At 33.0% G+C, this 15135-nt stretch overlaps 1 protein-coding gene across 3 annotated transcripts in view; it reads right to left on the minus strand.

Moving 5' to 3' along the window:
* Positions 1–807: 807 nt before the first annotated feature.
* TANK (TRAF family member associated NFKB activator) overlaps positions 808–15135 on the minus strand; it is a 100521-nt gene continuing 86193 nt past the window's right edge. For all 3 annotated transcript variants that reach the window (XM_012440565.2, XM_012440566.2, XM_012440564.2), the window contains 4 exons: positions 13388–13464; positions 12641–12756; positions 5396–5976; positions 808–1648 (listed from right to left, as the gene is read on the minus strand). In XM_012440565.2, coding sequence (XP_012295988.1) covers positions 1472–1648; positions 5396–5976; positions 12641–12756; positions 13388–13464 — 951 coding nt within the window. In that variant the 3' untranslated portion in view covers positions 808–1471. The remainder of the gene's footprint in view (positions 1649–5395; positions 5977–12640; positions 12757–13387; positions 13465–15135) is intronic.

Consider the following 15135-nt stretch of genomic DNA (forward strand, 5'->3'; position numbering starts at 1 on the left):
GGAAGGGAAGAAACTTGGATAATTGTCTAGGCATTTCCATTCAGCCTTAGTGGCAATGAAAGAAAGATGTACATGCCTCAGAACCCTTCGCAGTGAATACCTAATAATCGCTATGTCACCTTGGTGAGGAAGATGTCAATATGATGTGCTTGGCACCGGGAGAAGTCGAGGCACCACTCTCATTCTTCCACAAGTTAAGGTTCTTCACTGTGGCACAGAGAGGCCTGCTCATATTCCCCCATCCCACACCCCCCAGTTTAAAGCACTTGTTTCAAGAAGGCTTAAATTTCTGAGAGTTGCAAATCAATGCTTACTTCATAAAATGGAAGCCATGCCTCAAACACTTTTAAGAATCAGGGGAAAAGAGAAACCCAAAAGGCGAGAATCATAGAGAATAAAAATGAAAGGGAAGTCTCATTTTAAACAAATTTGCAGCCTTCCGAATTTGGTATCCACTCTCTCAAATGTCTTTCAGTGGCCATCAATCAGGCTGCTAACAATGAATAACAAATTTCTCAACAATATGAACATTTCTAATCTAAGTTAATAAATATGGATAGTCTTTACAGGGTTTTAGATTTGCTCTCATTAAAAACAAATGTTTCTTTAGAAAGTTTAGTTTGAAAAATAATTTTAAAATTCAAAGTGATTCACTAATTGTAATAAATGCCACCGAATCTGGTCGTCACCCTTCTATTAGGTTACTGAAATGAAAACATGAATTGTATAAACTTCCCTAAAAATGTGATTCTTTCCTTCCTTCCTTTTCTTATTCTTTTTTTAATTCAAGAACAAAGAACACACTAATGATCACAACATAAGTGACTCTTTTAATATTTAATTAATTTCATCATGTAGCTATACACATAGTAAAAATTCAAGCCATGTATATTATTTTAAAAAATCTAAAGTGTTTAAATAATTCTACCAGTTTTTTATCACTGGACAAAAAAATGTATTAGGTTTGATATTTACAAAGATGTTTATGTTGTCTGCTATTTTCTATTATAGGCTTATTCAAAGAGAATATCACCTATAGCATAAATAATATAAATTTTTCAATAAAAACAAATTTTAAAAAACCCTAGAAACATCTGATATCACCAAATTCAACAGCTCTCACTAGAAATCCAAGCAATAAACTTAGATATTTGAAATAAACATAAATTATGATTATATAACTGTAAGTCACAGACATAATTTTGAATTATAGTAATAACACTGTAAACATGATAGTTTTATATAGAATGTTTTTTTGTTTTTCTTCTTTTGGGCTTATCTCTCCAAGAAAGAACACAATGATCTTTTTAAAAAATAAGAGTTATACAGTAAACCTAGAAAAAAATTCAAATAGCTGTGAAACTAGATTTTCCTATAAATGATCTTGAATTTAGTTTACAATCAAGTATTTATAGTATTACAAACCCAGAATCATCACATACAACTTGATATGTCTGTTTTCAGATATGTCTTAAGTCTCTCCATTAAAGTGTGAATTAAGATGCCGAAGGAAATCCCCCCTGGATGTAATGGATGGTGGGAAAACTGCTTGACAGAATTCACATACTCGAGGTATATGCAGTTCTGAGTCTGTGCCACTTAGTACCACCAAGTCACTGTCTTGATTAGGAAAGGGCTTCCAAATGGGCTGCAGGAAACAAACAAAAATATCTTGTTACTTGTGTTTAAATTCAAATAGCATTGAACTCCAAATCTGAATTTTTGAATGAGTTATATATGAGCATATATATTTAATTCTCTAATATAAAAGCAAATTACTTTTCCATAAAGTTAGCATGAGGACACAACTCAATTCTTTGTTTCATAAAGGGCACAACGAAACTTTGATTAAAAATCACTTGGGACACACATACACATACATTTTATCTTTATATATTTAAAACAATTGCAGCTTTAGCATGCAATTTTTAAAACCTAATGATCACAACAGCAGTAGTTATGGAACAATAGTTGATACTCTAGACTTTTAAATTAAATTCTCTCTTTTCTATTTTACAATAGAAACCTTAAATTATAGGGGCTTTATTACATAATATACAAGACATGATGTGTGTGTGCATTTTTTCTGAATCAAAATCAATTTCACTACTATTTATAAGCAAACACAGTGAATACCTTATACATGAATCAGCATTATTTTGATTTTTAAAGAGAAAAATTTTCTTTTAAACTAATTAACAAATTTCACCGATGTTATCTTTTGTTTTTAAAAATGCAAATATTTAATCATTCAACAAAATCTAACACATGCAGTCTTTTGACTTCTTACTTTGCTTCTGTGATGCAATACATAGTTTAGCCCTACTCATTCTTATGGCCGAATAAAGTAAATTTGTCAATAGTTGCCTGGTTAAACAATTATGGAAAATCATAATTTAACAGAACCACCTCCACTATAACCAGCACATAAATACCCTTTCATAAGTGCATTTATTCTTTTTTTAAAAAAACTTCTAGAAGGACAAGAAATAGCATTTAGTTTAATAATAGGTATATAATACATGTTTGTTAATTGGAAAATATTTTCCTGAATTGTGTAAACCAAATTATTTTTTAAAATTTCTTTCATATGTGAAAATCACAGGTAAATTACTCTGACACAGCTAAATTCTGATATTTTGAGAGGAATCACCTCATAAAGTCAAATTTAAAGAGACCCCTTATCCTCCTATTACTAGTATGTTTTTAAAGTCACACAAGCCTAGCCCAGCACCTGATACAAGTGTTACTGTTATTTCCCCTAACTTCTTTCATTCTGGTTAACCAATCATTTACATAAATAGTATATTACCAATTGAAGCATTTGGGTTTCACTGTCTTCTTATAAGCAGTTTACTGCTGTGTACAATTGGTGTAAATATACAAGGTCTGTCTAGGCACCCAGATAAGTTCAAATATCAGTATGGAGGACTTATAATAATGCTGACTCAATTTCTTTCATAAGAAATGTCAGTTTTATTACAAAAAATAGTAATATTTAAAATAAATGTTATAAAATTTAGGGTAAAATACCTTTCTTTGGAAAAACTTCTTTGATAAAAATATTAAAAATTATGAAGATATAAATAAAAATCTAGTTAGACTTAACCTTATTCTAATTGTAATGTTTTCAGTGTAAATTAAGAAAGTACAAATCACTGTAATGGGAAATTGATATGGCCAAAAATAAAAATTGTTACTTCAAAGATAATTCTTAATTAAGATATATAAAATAGTAAGAAATTAAATCAGAAGCAATTTAGCTTCTAAAGTTGGTAAGGCAATCTTCCACTCTCAATTTACCTTCTAAGTCCATATTCATCCTTGTCTATTAAGAACATTTAGTTCAGATTTGATCTCTTCATAGAATTTAGTTGGGATTCCAATCACTAACTCAGCAAAGTAAAAAAGAAGAAAATCACACAGAACAATAATAAGCTGATATACTTTAGTCTTTGTTATGGTAGCTTAATATATAAAATAGGTGTTTAGTAGTAATGATTGCTATAAAGTAAAATTTTGAAATACGTAGCCCAAAATTTCACTTATCTTTGTTTCTATCTACAAACAACTCAGGATTTTAAAAATTATTATTATTATTATTTTGAGACAGGGTCTCGCCCTGTTACCCAGGCTGGAGTACAGTGGCACCATCACAGCACACTGCAGCCTCGAACTACTTAGCTCAAGCAACCCTCCCACCTCAGCTTCCCACGTAGCTGGGACCATAGGGCATGCTACCACACTCAGCTACATATGTATGTATTTGTTGACACCAAGTCTCACCATATTCCCCAGGCTGGTCTCAAATTCCTTGGCTCAAGTAATCCTCCTGCCTCAACCTCCCAAAGTGCTGGGATTATAGGCATGAACCACCGTACCTGGCTCAACTCAGGAATTTTGTACTTATCATGCTAGCTTTATTAATACAAATAAAATAGCTTAAAATGTTTTTTTAAAAACCGACTTTAAGAAATATTCTTTCCATCCTGAACTGTAACATGGTCTTCAAAACAAACTGATTTCTTTGCTTTTTCTGCCAAAATATCAATTATCTAACCTTATGCCCCATGTCTTGTGACAACTCAACACTAATTCTCCTGCATTTTTTAAGCTGAATACTTTTTCATCAAGTTGTAATCACATACCAGCTGTTTCCCTTGCTGTAGTATAGAAAGCAAATGTACAATGCAGGGTGCCATCTACTGAAACATGAATGCACAGACTAGTAAAAGAACAAGCAAGACATATAATAGAGAAAAAAGTAACAAGCATTAGAACTGATGCACTTCACAACTCCACAGGAATTCTCCTTGCAATAAATGAAATTGTTTAATTTGTTTCATTTACTAGTAAGTATAACTGAAACTATGATGTGAAATAAAGTATAATGAACAAGAACATAAGTGAGGTTGTAATTAAAATTTATTGTCAGTCATGCCTAGTTTTTCCCACTACTAAAATATACCACAGCTAACAAACTGCCTTCTTTGCATGCTGATTTAAGTCTATAACCTATAAGTGTACTTAAAGCATAAGGGTATTAATAACACTTTTTTAAAAAAAATTAAATAGCTCAAGGCAAAGAGAAATCAGACAATGTTTGCAAGTTACACAGACATTTACATCAATCTGTATTTCCATAAGCTTCTGCCTTTTGTAAAAATTATATATTTTTCATTTGCTTTCAGACATTAAACTTTTTTTTTTTAACTAGAAGAATTATTCTGTGATAGAATTTGAATCTAAAAGGGAAGTTTGGGGGATACTAGTCTGTGAGCTGTAGAAACATTAAATAAAATATTTGATATTATACACATGCAGAGACTATTTTAAAAATATACTAGGCTACACGTTCATTGCCAGATTAGCAACCAAAACCAAAACTAAACCCTACAGATCTATGTATTATATAACTGAGAATGTAGTAGAAGTATTAGTTGAAAGATGGTTCACTTATTTTTATAAATAGGAATGTAAGATGCAATTATTTACTTATGAAAGATCATCAATTCTTATAAAGAATATATATACAAACTATTAAATAAAACAGCATTTGTTTCACACTATGAAATTTAATAATCTTCTTATACTATTAATGCTGAGTAAACAAGGAACTAGGAAAGTGACACCATGATAAATATGGATAAGGCTTAGGATGTATTTTTAAATCTGACATAAATTCTAAGGTGCTTTACAATAGAGTTTTACCATATTCAGTTTTTCTAATTTCATGTCATTTATTACAGAACTTGCATATTTTTTTTGAAAGCCTTAAGTTTGGCTAGTCAGTAGTTTAAAAAGGATGTCTGATAACGTAAAAGATGCATATCTGTGTATGTATGGCAAAATGTGTGTTCACATATAATAATATATTTATTAATACAAAAGTTACCTGCTGTGGTCCTCGGATAGCTTTTCCTGGGGAATCGAGTGAGGGAAAAGGTGCATCAGATGGGTCCAGAAGTGGGAAGGTATTTACATATAATGCATTATGGTCTCCAGGTGGCAAACACGCAGCTCTATCCAGAGTCGTCCTCATACAAGTGTTTACAAGATTTGAGGGTTTTATTTTGTCAGTTGTTTTAAGGTTTTGTATAGCTGAAGCTATGGGGTTAATTCTCTGAACTTCAAATAAAGTTTCTTCTGTTTTAACAAAGTTCCCTGGGTTGTCTCTGAACACCATATTAAATTTCTCTTGGCACACTGCCTCAGATGTGGCAGGGCTAAGAATGCCAGGTCTTTCTGGAGTGCTATGTAAGAAAGTCGAGTCATTGTCCATAGGTGGAAACTTGACGTTGAATTTAGAAAGTGATTCAAAAGAGGTGTCTTCCTCATCTCTGCCCAGTCCTCTTGGTGTGACAGATGTGATGCATGGTGCACCTCTATTTATATCATCTTTAGCCTGAGGCTTAAATAGCGCTTCTTGTTTATCTGTTTTATCCGTACACTGTATAGGCACAGAGCACTGTGTTTCTGCAGAGAGAAGAACACAAAAGAGAAACAGACGCATTCAAATCATTTAAAAAAATCTGTTCAATCAGCTTTGGACAGATTATTATTATTTTTTCTATTGGTTTTTATAGAAAATGAAGACAACTGGGATTTTAAAATCTGCCACCATCTTACACAGAATATTAGCAGTCTCCGGCTAGTGAACTGAAACATAGCTTATTAGTTGCAATTTAACTTCTTTGTCTTTTTCTAGGTCTTTTGCTGTAAGCTTTGCATCTTGTTCACAGTTACACTGCTCCGTACTTAAAAAACATTTGCTTATAGTATATACATTTAAACATTTTGTCATTAACAGAAGCTATAACTGTGAGTTTGCTTAGACAAGTTGTTAAAAGGGAAAATCTTACTAGGTATATCTAAAATTAGGTCATTTATTATTAATGTCACTGTCTAAGTATATCACTAATGAGTTTAGCCACTGTCTACTCTCAATAATCCATGTGAGGGACGGGTGGTTGTAGGAATTAGGGAAAGAAAGTGAAGGCAAAGGAAGGATGAAATACTGTGATACATGTTAAGAAAACTGCATATATTATTTTCTCATCATATATCTTTTATTTATTTATTCATTTTTTTGAGACAGGGTTTCACCATGTTGGTCAAGCTGGTCTCGAACTCCTGATCTCAGGTGATCCACCCGCCTCGGCCTCCCAAAGTGCTAGGATTACAGGTGTGAGCCACCGTACCCTCTTATCTTACATCTTTTTTTTTTTTTTTTTTTAAAGGCCTCTGTAAATAACAGGTAAATATCTAGTAGATAAAAGGCGTCTGTAGCTCATTTATCTAGAACCACTTATCCAACAAATTCAGCTTTCAAGGACAAACTCAAAATCTAGAAAGAAAGTAGAGCTTCTGAGGAGCCAGAATTAGAGCCACAAGGTCCACAGATATAAGAATTTTGCTCCTATTCTCATTTTAGATTTATTCTAACAAGCTTGATGGTTTTTCCCTGATAGCTGGTTTGAAACAGCAAATTAAAAGGGAATATGAGTTGCTAAAGGCAGACACAGATATCAACAAGAAAAAAACATAGGAAGAGAAAAGAAAAAAAAAGCTGATATAAGAACTTAGAACACACTAGGTCTAGTTAGTATAGGGCCAAGAAGCGCTTAATACAAAAAACAATAGTCAAAGTACTCTCCATGTTGATGATTCTGAGACATTAGAAAAAGGTAAATTAAGTTCCACAATGTCCCTTAAAGAAGGCACTAAAGTTTTTATTTTAAAAACTGTTATCAACACTGTTGAACATCCACAAATAGAGACATTACCAGTGATACAAATTTAGGTAGACAGGTTATACAGAACACAAGGTGTACAAAATGTCTGTACAGGTTACCAGGCACTTAACAAACATCAGTCCCTTTACATTCCTTTGGTCTTGGCAGTCTCATGACACCTGTCTTTTGCCACAGCACATTCCAATATAATATATTTTTTTCTGTTTGGATATGTGTAGTACAATGCAACCAATTTCTTTGGTTCATCTTGCTATATGTCAACTGCCTCTCTTTATACCTCTTTTCATACCATCCTTTCTTATTGGATTATTATAACAGCCTTTAAACTCCTTGCCTCTAAATTTGTCTCATATCCAATCTGTTCTCTTCATTGCAACTTCCCCTCCATCCCTCATTCTCAGAGTAGTTTTTCTAAAATACTATCTGATCACGTTACCTTCCTAATAAAATCTTTTGATGACTTGCCAAGGCCCTCAGATCTCAGAAAAGGCTTATAAGACTGTCCATAACTGGCCTCCAGTTACCTCTCCATGCTCATCTTTCACTCCATACTCTGTCTATAATGAACTTTGTATAGTTCTCCAAAATAGCCACACTCTCTTGTTCTTTGCACCTTTGCAGATGCTGTGCAGACTGCCTTAAGTGTCCCCTCCCATTACTCTTTGTCTAACTCTTATTTATCCTTCATATCTTGGCTTGGACATAGTTTCTCTGGATGACTCTCCCATGACTCTTGGATGCCTTGAGGACTGAAACACTCTGTTATATAGTCATGCGTGGCTTAATGATGGAAAACATTTTGAGAAATGCATTGTTAGGCAATTTCGTCATTGTGGAAACATCATAGAGTGTACTTACAAAAACCTAGACAGTATAGTCTACTACACACCTACACTATATGGTATAGCCTATTGTTCTTAGGCTACAAACCTATACAACATGTTACTGTACTGAATACTGTAGGTAACACAATGGTAAGTATTTGTGTATTTAAACTTTGAAAAGGTACAATAAAAATATGACATAAAAGATAAAAAATGGGTATGCCTGTATAGAGCACTTACCATGAACAGAATTTGCAGGACCGGAGGTTGCTCTTAGTGAGTCAGCAAGTGAATGGTGAGTGAATGTGATGGCCTAGGACATTACTGTACATCACTGTAGATTTTATGAACACTATACACTTAGGTTACACTAAATTTACAAAAAAAAAAGTGTGCTACAATGTTATGACAGCTACAATGTCACTAGGATGATATGAACTTTTAACCTCCATTATAATCTTATGGGGCCATCATTGTATATGCAATCTGTTGTTGATTGAAAATGTCATTCGGCACATGACTGTATTTCCAAGTTTAACTCTCTTTCTCCCATTAAAGTAGGCTTTTTGAGGTCTTAAACTATGTTTTGTTTCCCTCTAACTCCAGACCCTTGCCCAGTGCCTGGCACATAGTATGCCCCTAACAAATGAATTATGAATGAATCTGTAATCTCTCCCCTACAGAGCCTACTATAATAATAAACATTTACCAGATACTCTGTGACTAGGAATGATATAGTAATTGTGATGAAGCTTAATTGTTTAGCTGGATTTCTTTAGCTTCTGAGGTTCTTAAAGTCCATTAACTCTCGAGTAGTCATTTTTCTTGGTAGTAGACTTGAAAGTGGCAGAAAAGTCTAGGAAACAGTACTGTCTTTGGAGATGGCATTTGCTACTTGCAAACAACAAATCAGGAAAACTAACTGGTGAGGTAATCAGATTCTGTAACACCTGAAGAGGAGAGACTTATCAAATGATCTTCACAAGGAGAACAAGGTGAATGCCGAAGAATCAACTGCTGCTGCTAATGGCAATGACTATTAACATTAATAGCACTTCCACATGGCATGCACTATTATAATCATTGTATGTACATTAATTCAATACTCAAAGTAATCCCAAGGTAGGCACTATTATTATCCCCACTTTCCACGTGAAGAAACTGGTTGGAGAGGTTAATTCAAAGGCCACACAACTATAATAGTACGTGGTAGATCTGCACCTGGAACCCAGGCAACCTAACTCTAGATTTGTGCTCTGAACCATTATGTTAAATTGAACATGTTGGTTACTTTATATAGAGAGAAGTCCCCAAACTGACAGAAATGTGCTTTGAATTATTTTTCTAGCAGTTGATCTATCCCCCTTGTGAACAAAATGTGGAGAAATGAAATGGCTCTGAGAGCCGGGCGCGGTGGCTCACGCCTGTAATCCCAGCACTATGTGAGGCCGAGGTGGGTGGATCACGAGGTCAAGAGATCGAGACCATCCTGGTCAACATGGTGAAACCCCATCTCTACTAAAAATACAAGAAATTAGCTGGGCACGGTGGCGCATGCCTGTAATCCCAGCTACTCAGGAGGCTGAGGCAGGAGAATTGCCTGAACTCAGGAGGCGGAGGTTGTGGTGAGCCGAGATCGTGCCATTGCACTCCAGCCTGGGTAACAAGAGTGAAACTCTGTCTCTTAAAAAAAAAAAAAAAAAAAAAAAAAAAAGAAATGGCTCTGAAAAAGCAGATATTTTCTTTCAGCAAAGCTAGCTGGCATAAAACCTCAGCCACATTAAAATAATCTGAATTAATCTGCTCAAGCAGTGAGAGTTAATATCTATTAAAAATTTTAAACCTAAGATTCCTAATGCTACTAGAAATCTAAGCTGAGACAACTTAAAACTCAAATGAGATGCATGAAAGCACTTGTCATCCTGACACCATATTGAGAAACATGATCAGGTGAGCAAATAGCTTTTCTATTTTGTCTATTTTAAGAATACCTATTTTTATAAGGAAAAAAGTAAAATGAGAAACATTTTTAGATTTCCAAATTTTAAATACAGGCTTATCCATTTAGATTACTTCTCAGTATAATTATTTTGTATATTGACAAAAGAAAAAGACTTCATGGTTGTTTGTTACTCTTAATCCTATATTTTTCTTTCCTCATCTCCACTGAAATTGGACACTCCTTTATGAACCAAACAGTACTTTTTTTGAAGCTATATATGGATAAACATATATAGCTTTTATCTTTATCCTTTCTGAAATCTATTGCCATATGCAGATGAGTAGACAAAAACAAAGTATTTAATAATGAAAAGGAAATGTATAATTCTACTAACTCAGTATTTTCTTTTTTTTTTTTTTTTTTTTTTTGAGACGGAGTTTCGCTCTTGATACCCAGGCTGGAGTGCAATGGCGCGATCTCGGCTCACCGCAACCTCCGCCTCCTGGGTTCAGGCAATTCTCCTGCCTCAGCCTCCTGAGTAGCTGGGATTACAGGCACGCGCCACCGTGCCCAGCTAATTTTTTTTGTATTAGTAGAGACGGGGTTTCACCATGTTGACCAGGATGGTCTCGATCTCTTGACCTCGTGATCCACCCGCCTCGGCCTCCCAAAGTGCTGGGATTACAGGCTTGAGCCACCGCGCCCGGCCCTAACTCAGTATTTTCAAATGAATCATATCTGGTTATTTAAAAGGAAAAATAAAATTTTAATACAAAATAACACAGAGACAATACACATGCCTTTTCCCAGATATAGTATGCAAATCATATTTGAAATAGTTCTTCTATATTTTTATACAGTGTAGCATACATACTTGGAAACCCTGAATAGGCATCTTTTAAAAAATATTTTTTTCTTTCTCCTTTTGATATACTACTGCCAGAGCATAATATTTATTTTGGTTTGTCTTTGGACCCCAGCAAAACTTCACTAGAGTCTGTAGCACAAAATATCTAAAATATTTTGAGAATAATGTGTTTATTATTTGTGACACTGTTAACATAAAGCATAAAAATAAAGCATAAGGAAGCAGTTTTAGTGGAGAAGAAATTGAAGTTAAACACTCAGTGTTCTAGTTGACAGATACATACTCAGATTTAGATCTGTGCAATTTAAAAATGGTAAAAGTATTAAGCCATTGATAATGAGGTAAGTTTTCTGTGTAACAAAGAATATATCACCATTACAATGCCTTGATAAGATGCTGATGTTCAAAAAAGCATGTTTATGAATTCTAGGTACTATATCTCCATAGCTAGCATATTTTAAACAGAAATAATTCATTTACTTCAGAGGTACCTATTATCTTTAGTCCATACAAAAGATCAATTTCTCATGAAAATGACAAAAATTAAGGTGGAGAGTTTTTGGGGAGGTAGGGGAAGGGAAAGAAAGAACCAAATTATGTCTGTCTACAAAGACTGTTTGGCTTTTCTAATAACACATTATGTAACTTTTCTGCAAATAAAATGGTAGTAGTAGCAAAAAGTGAATTTATACTATAAAATGATTTTAAATAGCCTAGATGTAAGAGCTATAAGAAATAGAAAATGATCTTTAATTAAAAGGGTGTTAGTCACCAAGACTGCAACATCTTTCAGAGTGAAAACTGTAAATCATATCTCTTGGGAATTGTCTTCAGAATAGCTCAAATTACAAGGGTAAAGGAGAATTTATCATTATAAATGATCAGTTTACCTTCCTTTTGTTTAGAGAAGTGTTTGGTTGCCAGACCTAATCCCTTATATTTTGCTATTCATATTGAACTACTAAAGCAAACACCAGGAAGCCAGGCTGGGGTTTTAGGGGAGGGTACAGCATTTAAAAAACATACTGTAACACGTGTGTAAAACAAATGTTCCAAGTTGTATTTTATACTAAATGTGTATTTTGTGCATTCAACAGGACTGGCACTCATGAAATAAATGAGTGCCACATTTTTATTCTTGAACCAAATTAGTTTAAAGAGTTCTTGAGCCCAGGAGTCCAAGGTTGTAGTGTGGCATCATGCCTGTGAATAGCCACTGTACTCCAGTCTGGACAACACAGCAAGATCTTGTATTTAATTAAAGAAAAAACCCAAAAAACCCCACATCTATCCATAGTGTATGTAATGAACTTTCAGGCAGAAGTTACAAGCAAACCTGATGTTATAGTTTTACTTAGCTCATATAATATGGTAGTGTGGCTTCAAGTCACTTATTAACATAAGAGTTAATGTTTAATAAGACCCCCAAACAACAACTAAAAACTTCCAGGGATATATTCTATATTTATTCATATTTTTTAAAGATGGGATTTCTTATTAAGATAATTAGTAATTATGTCTTTCAATTCAATCTTCATAGTACCATATATAAAAAGAGAAAAAAACCAACAATTACATATGTAATACATTACAGAACTTACACAGCATGTACACATTTAAATATATGTGGATGAGGGGTAACTTACAGATGCCACACACTTAATAGGCATTCAAAAATATTTTCACATTCAAAAAGAAATCAATTTCAATCAATGAAATCAATATTACTGTAAATTAAACTAAATCTTACCAGTTGCAGTGTCTGGTATATTAAGTTTGCTTAAGTGGTCTTTCTGTGCTTTTGCTAGTATGCATATTCTATGAAATTCTTCTTTCAGATCCCAGAAAGTCTTCTCTATATTACCCCTAAAAAAAAAAAATCAATATTTTAAAATGTAAAGCTATAACTTCCAAGTTTCTTAAATAATTAAACTTATGTAGTACTATTTTATGTGCCATAAAATAATTATTTAAAAGTTAAATTATTTTAAATTCCTAGACAATGTCCCCAAAACCAGCTTGTTTGTAGAAAGCCAGGAGCAAATTAAGTGATAAATTAAAAGTTCTAGTACGTACATGTAGTATAGCCTAGCGTATCTACTTATTCATATATATGCTAATGCTGGATGTCTTATTCTACATTAGAAATTTCAATGCACTGACTTTTGTTCTCTGCAAACATCTTAAATAGAATATTAAATATTCCTCATTTTGGTAAAGTTCACATTAGGATTCATCCATATAAAGAAATATGGCCTTAATATTTGCCTATTTAAATAGTAGAGCTTTAGAGAATTCAAGTTTTAGATCAGCTCTGCTGTTAACAGTATGACTTATTTAGGTCATTTTTAACATGAAGAGCTCTGGGGTTGGTCACTTCCACTTATCGTAAAAGGCTGCTATTTTCTTGTAATTGTTAAAGCTTAAAAATATATAAATATAAAACATTTCAGTATTGATAATTTTTAAGAGTTGGTGAAGACAGATGTAGAATTACCTTTCATGGAGCAAAGGACTACCAAGACTCCTTGCTGAAGTTTCTTTTCTAGGAGAAGAAACCTCTTGTCTTCTTACCTTAAAGATACAAAATGATTATTACCACTTTAAATTGCTTCCAAATTCAAATGAGATCAAGTAAAGAGAAAACACAAAGGAAAATTTATTTACTTTCCCTACTGAAAAATAACTTGAGGCAGCTTATAGATCTATATGTAATATACAATTGATTTTTTTCTTTAAATAAGCAAAATCAAGGAAAAAGGAAAACGAAGCAGGAAAGTGTGAAGAGATGAAATATTTCTGGTAACTTCGATTACTATTTCCAGTACTGGTAATTCAAGAAATTTCTCAAATTCAACTATTGATCAAAATTGCTGCCCTGTTCACCACGTACCTCATATGCCCAGAAACTTAAGAAAAAAAAGAAATCTATGTGTTTACTTCTTTTCATATTCAACAAAAATGGCCTATATATTTAAATCAATGTGTTTGTCTTTTGTTATAGATTCTTTCCTGAAGAATGCATCTGTATTAGAGGAAGAAAGAAAACCAAGGTATAGCTCCTTATAATTCAACAAGCATTTAAAAGGTTTATAAAGACGGTGCAATTATGTATTTAAGCTCCTTCAACACAAGTTCTTGCCTTTCACTCCCACCGTGTGGCTCACACTGGTATTACATTTATTCTGACTTAAAAATCAACATTGAGGAACATGTTGTAATAACGTATTCTACGGTTTAGATATTTAAACATTTTTACATCATACCTAGAAAGTGTTGTGTACTTTCTAAAGCTTATAAACTGACAAATCCAGATATCTGAAGAATCCTAATATAGAATCATAAGTTATAATTCATCCAAAATTGTGTTCTTAAATTTCAATTCCAATTCAGTGGATATCTATCTCTAGTGACATTTAGATTTTATTCATTTAAAGTCATTGTAGCTATTGTAAATGGAAGATTTTACTTCATTGTGTCTTATCACTTGTCTCTCTTGCTTTTCAAAAGATTTCTTCCAATTTCTTCAGTCTTATTTGTTCCCTAAGACAAAGACTTGATTTCAGTTTGTTTTTCTTAAAATTAATATCTTCTCCAATTTATTTCCCAGTTTTTTCTAAAAAATACTTTAAAAATATATAGAAAGTATTATTTTTATAGTATCTCAGAATTAGTAAAATAAAATCTTGCCAATCCAAATAATTTGTGATTTTATACATTATATTGTCAGATTGAAGTAAAATAAAGATGATTCTGTTGCTACATATCATGAGTCTAACAAACATTCAGGTCATATATTCTTCTGGATTAAAACTGCTTTATTGAGCTTTATAAAGCAGTCACATCAGAGATATTTTCACATTCACAGTTCGTTTTTTAAAGTGATAGACAAAGTTTTTCTATGGTGTTTTGTGCAATTAGAACACTCAATGGATTTTAGTGTGGACTAGGAAGGCTACATTTTACAGCTAGCCAGCCAGTCGGAACACTACAAATATGAAAACAAACTTGAAAAGATTTTATCATTGAGTCTGTATCATAAAATCAGAGAAGAGGCATATTAAGAGAATACTTATATTTGACAATTTAATATGTCAAACAAATCATAACAAAATAAGTGATTATATTAAATGGAATGTGGGCCAAGATTGTACCACTGCACTCCAGTCTGGGTGACAGAGCAAGACTCTGTCTCAAAAAAAAGAGTAATGGTTTGTAGTTTTAGCCTAAAATGAGATAGTTACA

The sequence above is a fragment of the Aotus nancymaae genome, unplaced genomic scaffold (assembly GCF_030222135.1).
Source record: "Aotus nancymaae isolate 86718 unplaced genomic scaffold, 86718_ANA_hifiasm-v0.15.2.pri h1tg000029l, whole genome shotgun sequence".
Classification (NCBI taxonomy): domain Eukaryota; kingdom Metazoa; phylum Chordata; class Mammalia; order Primates; family Aotidae; genus Aotus; species Aotus nancymaae.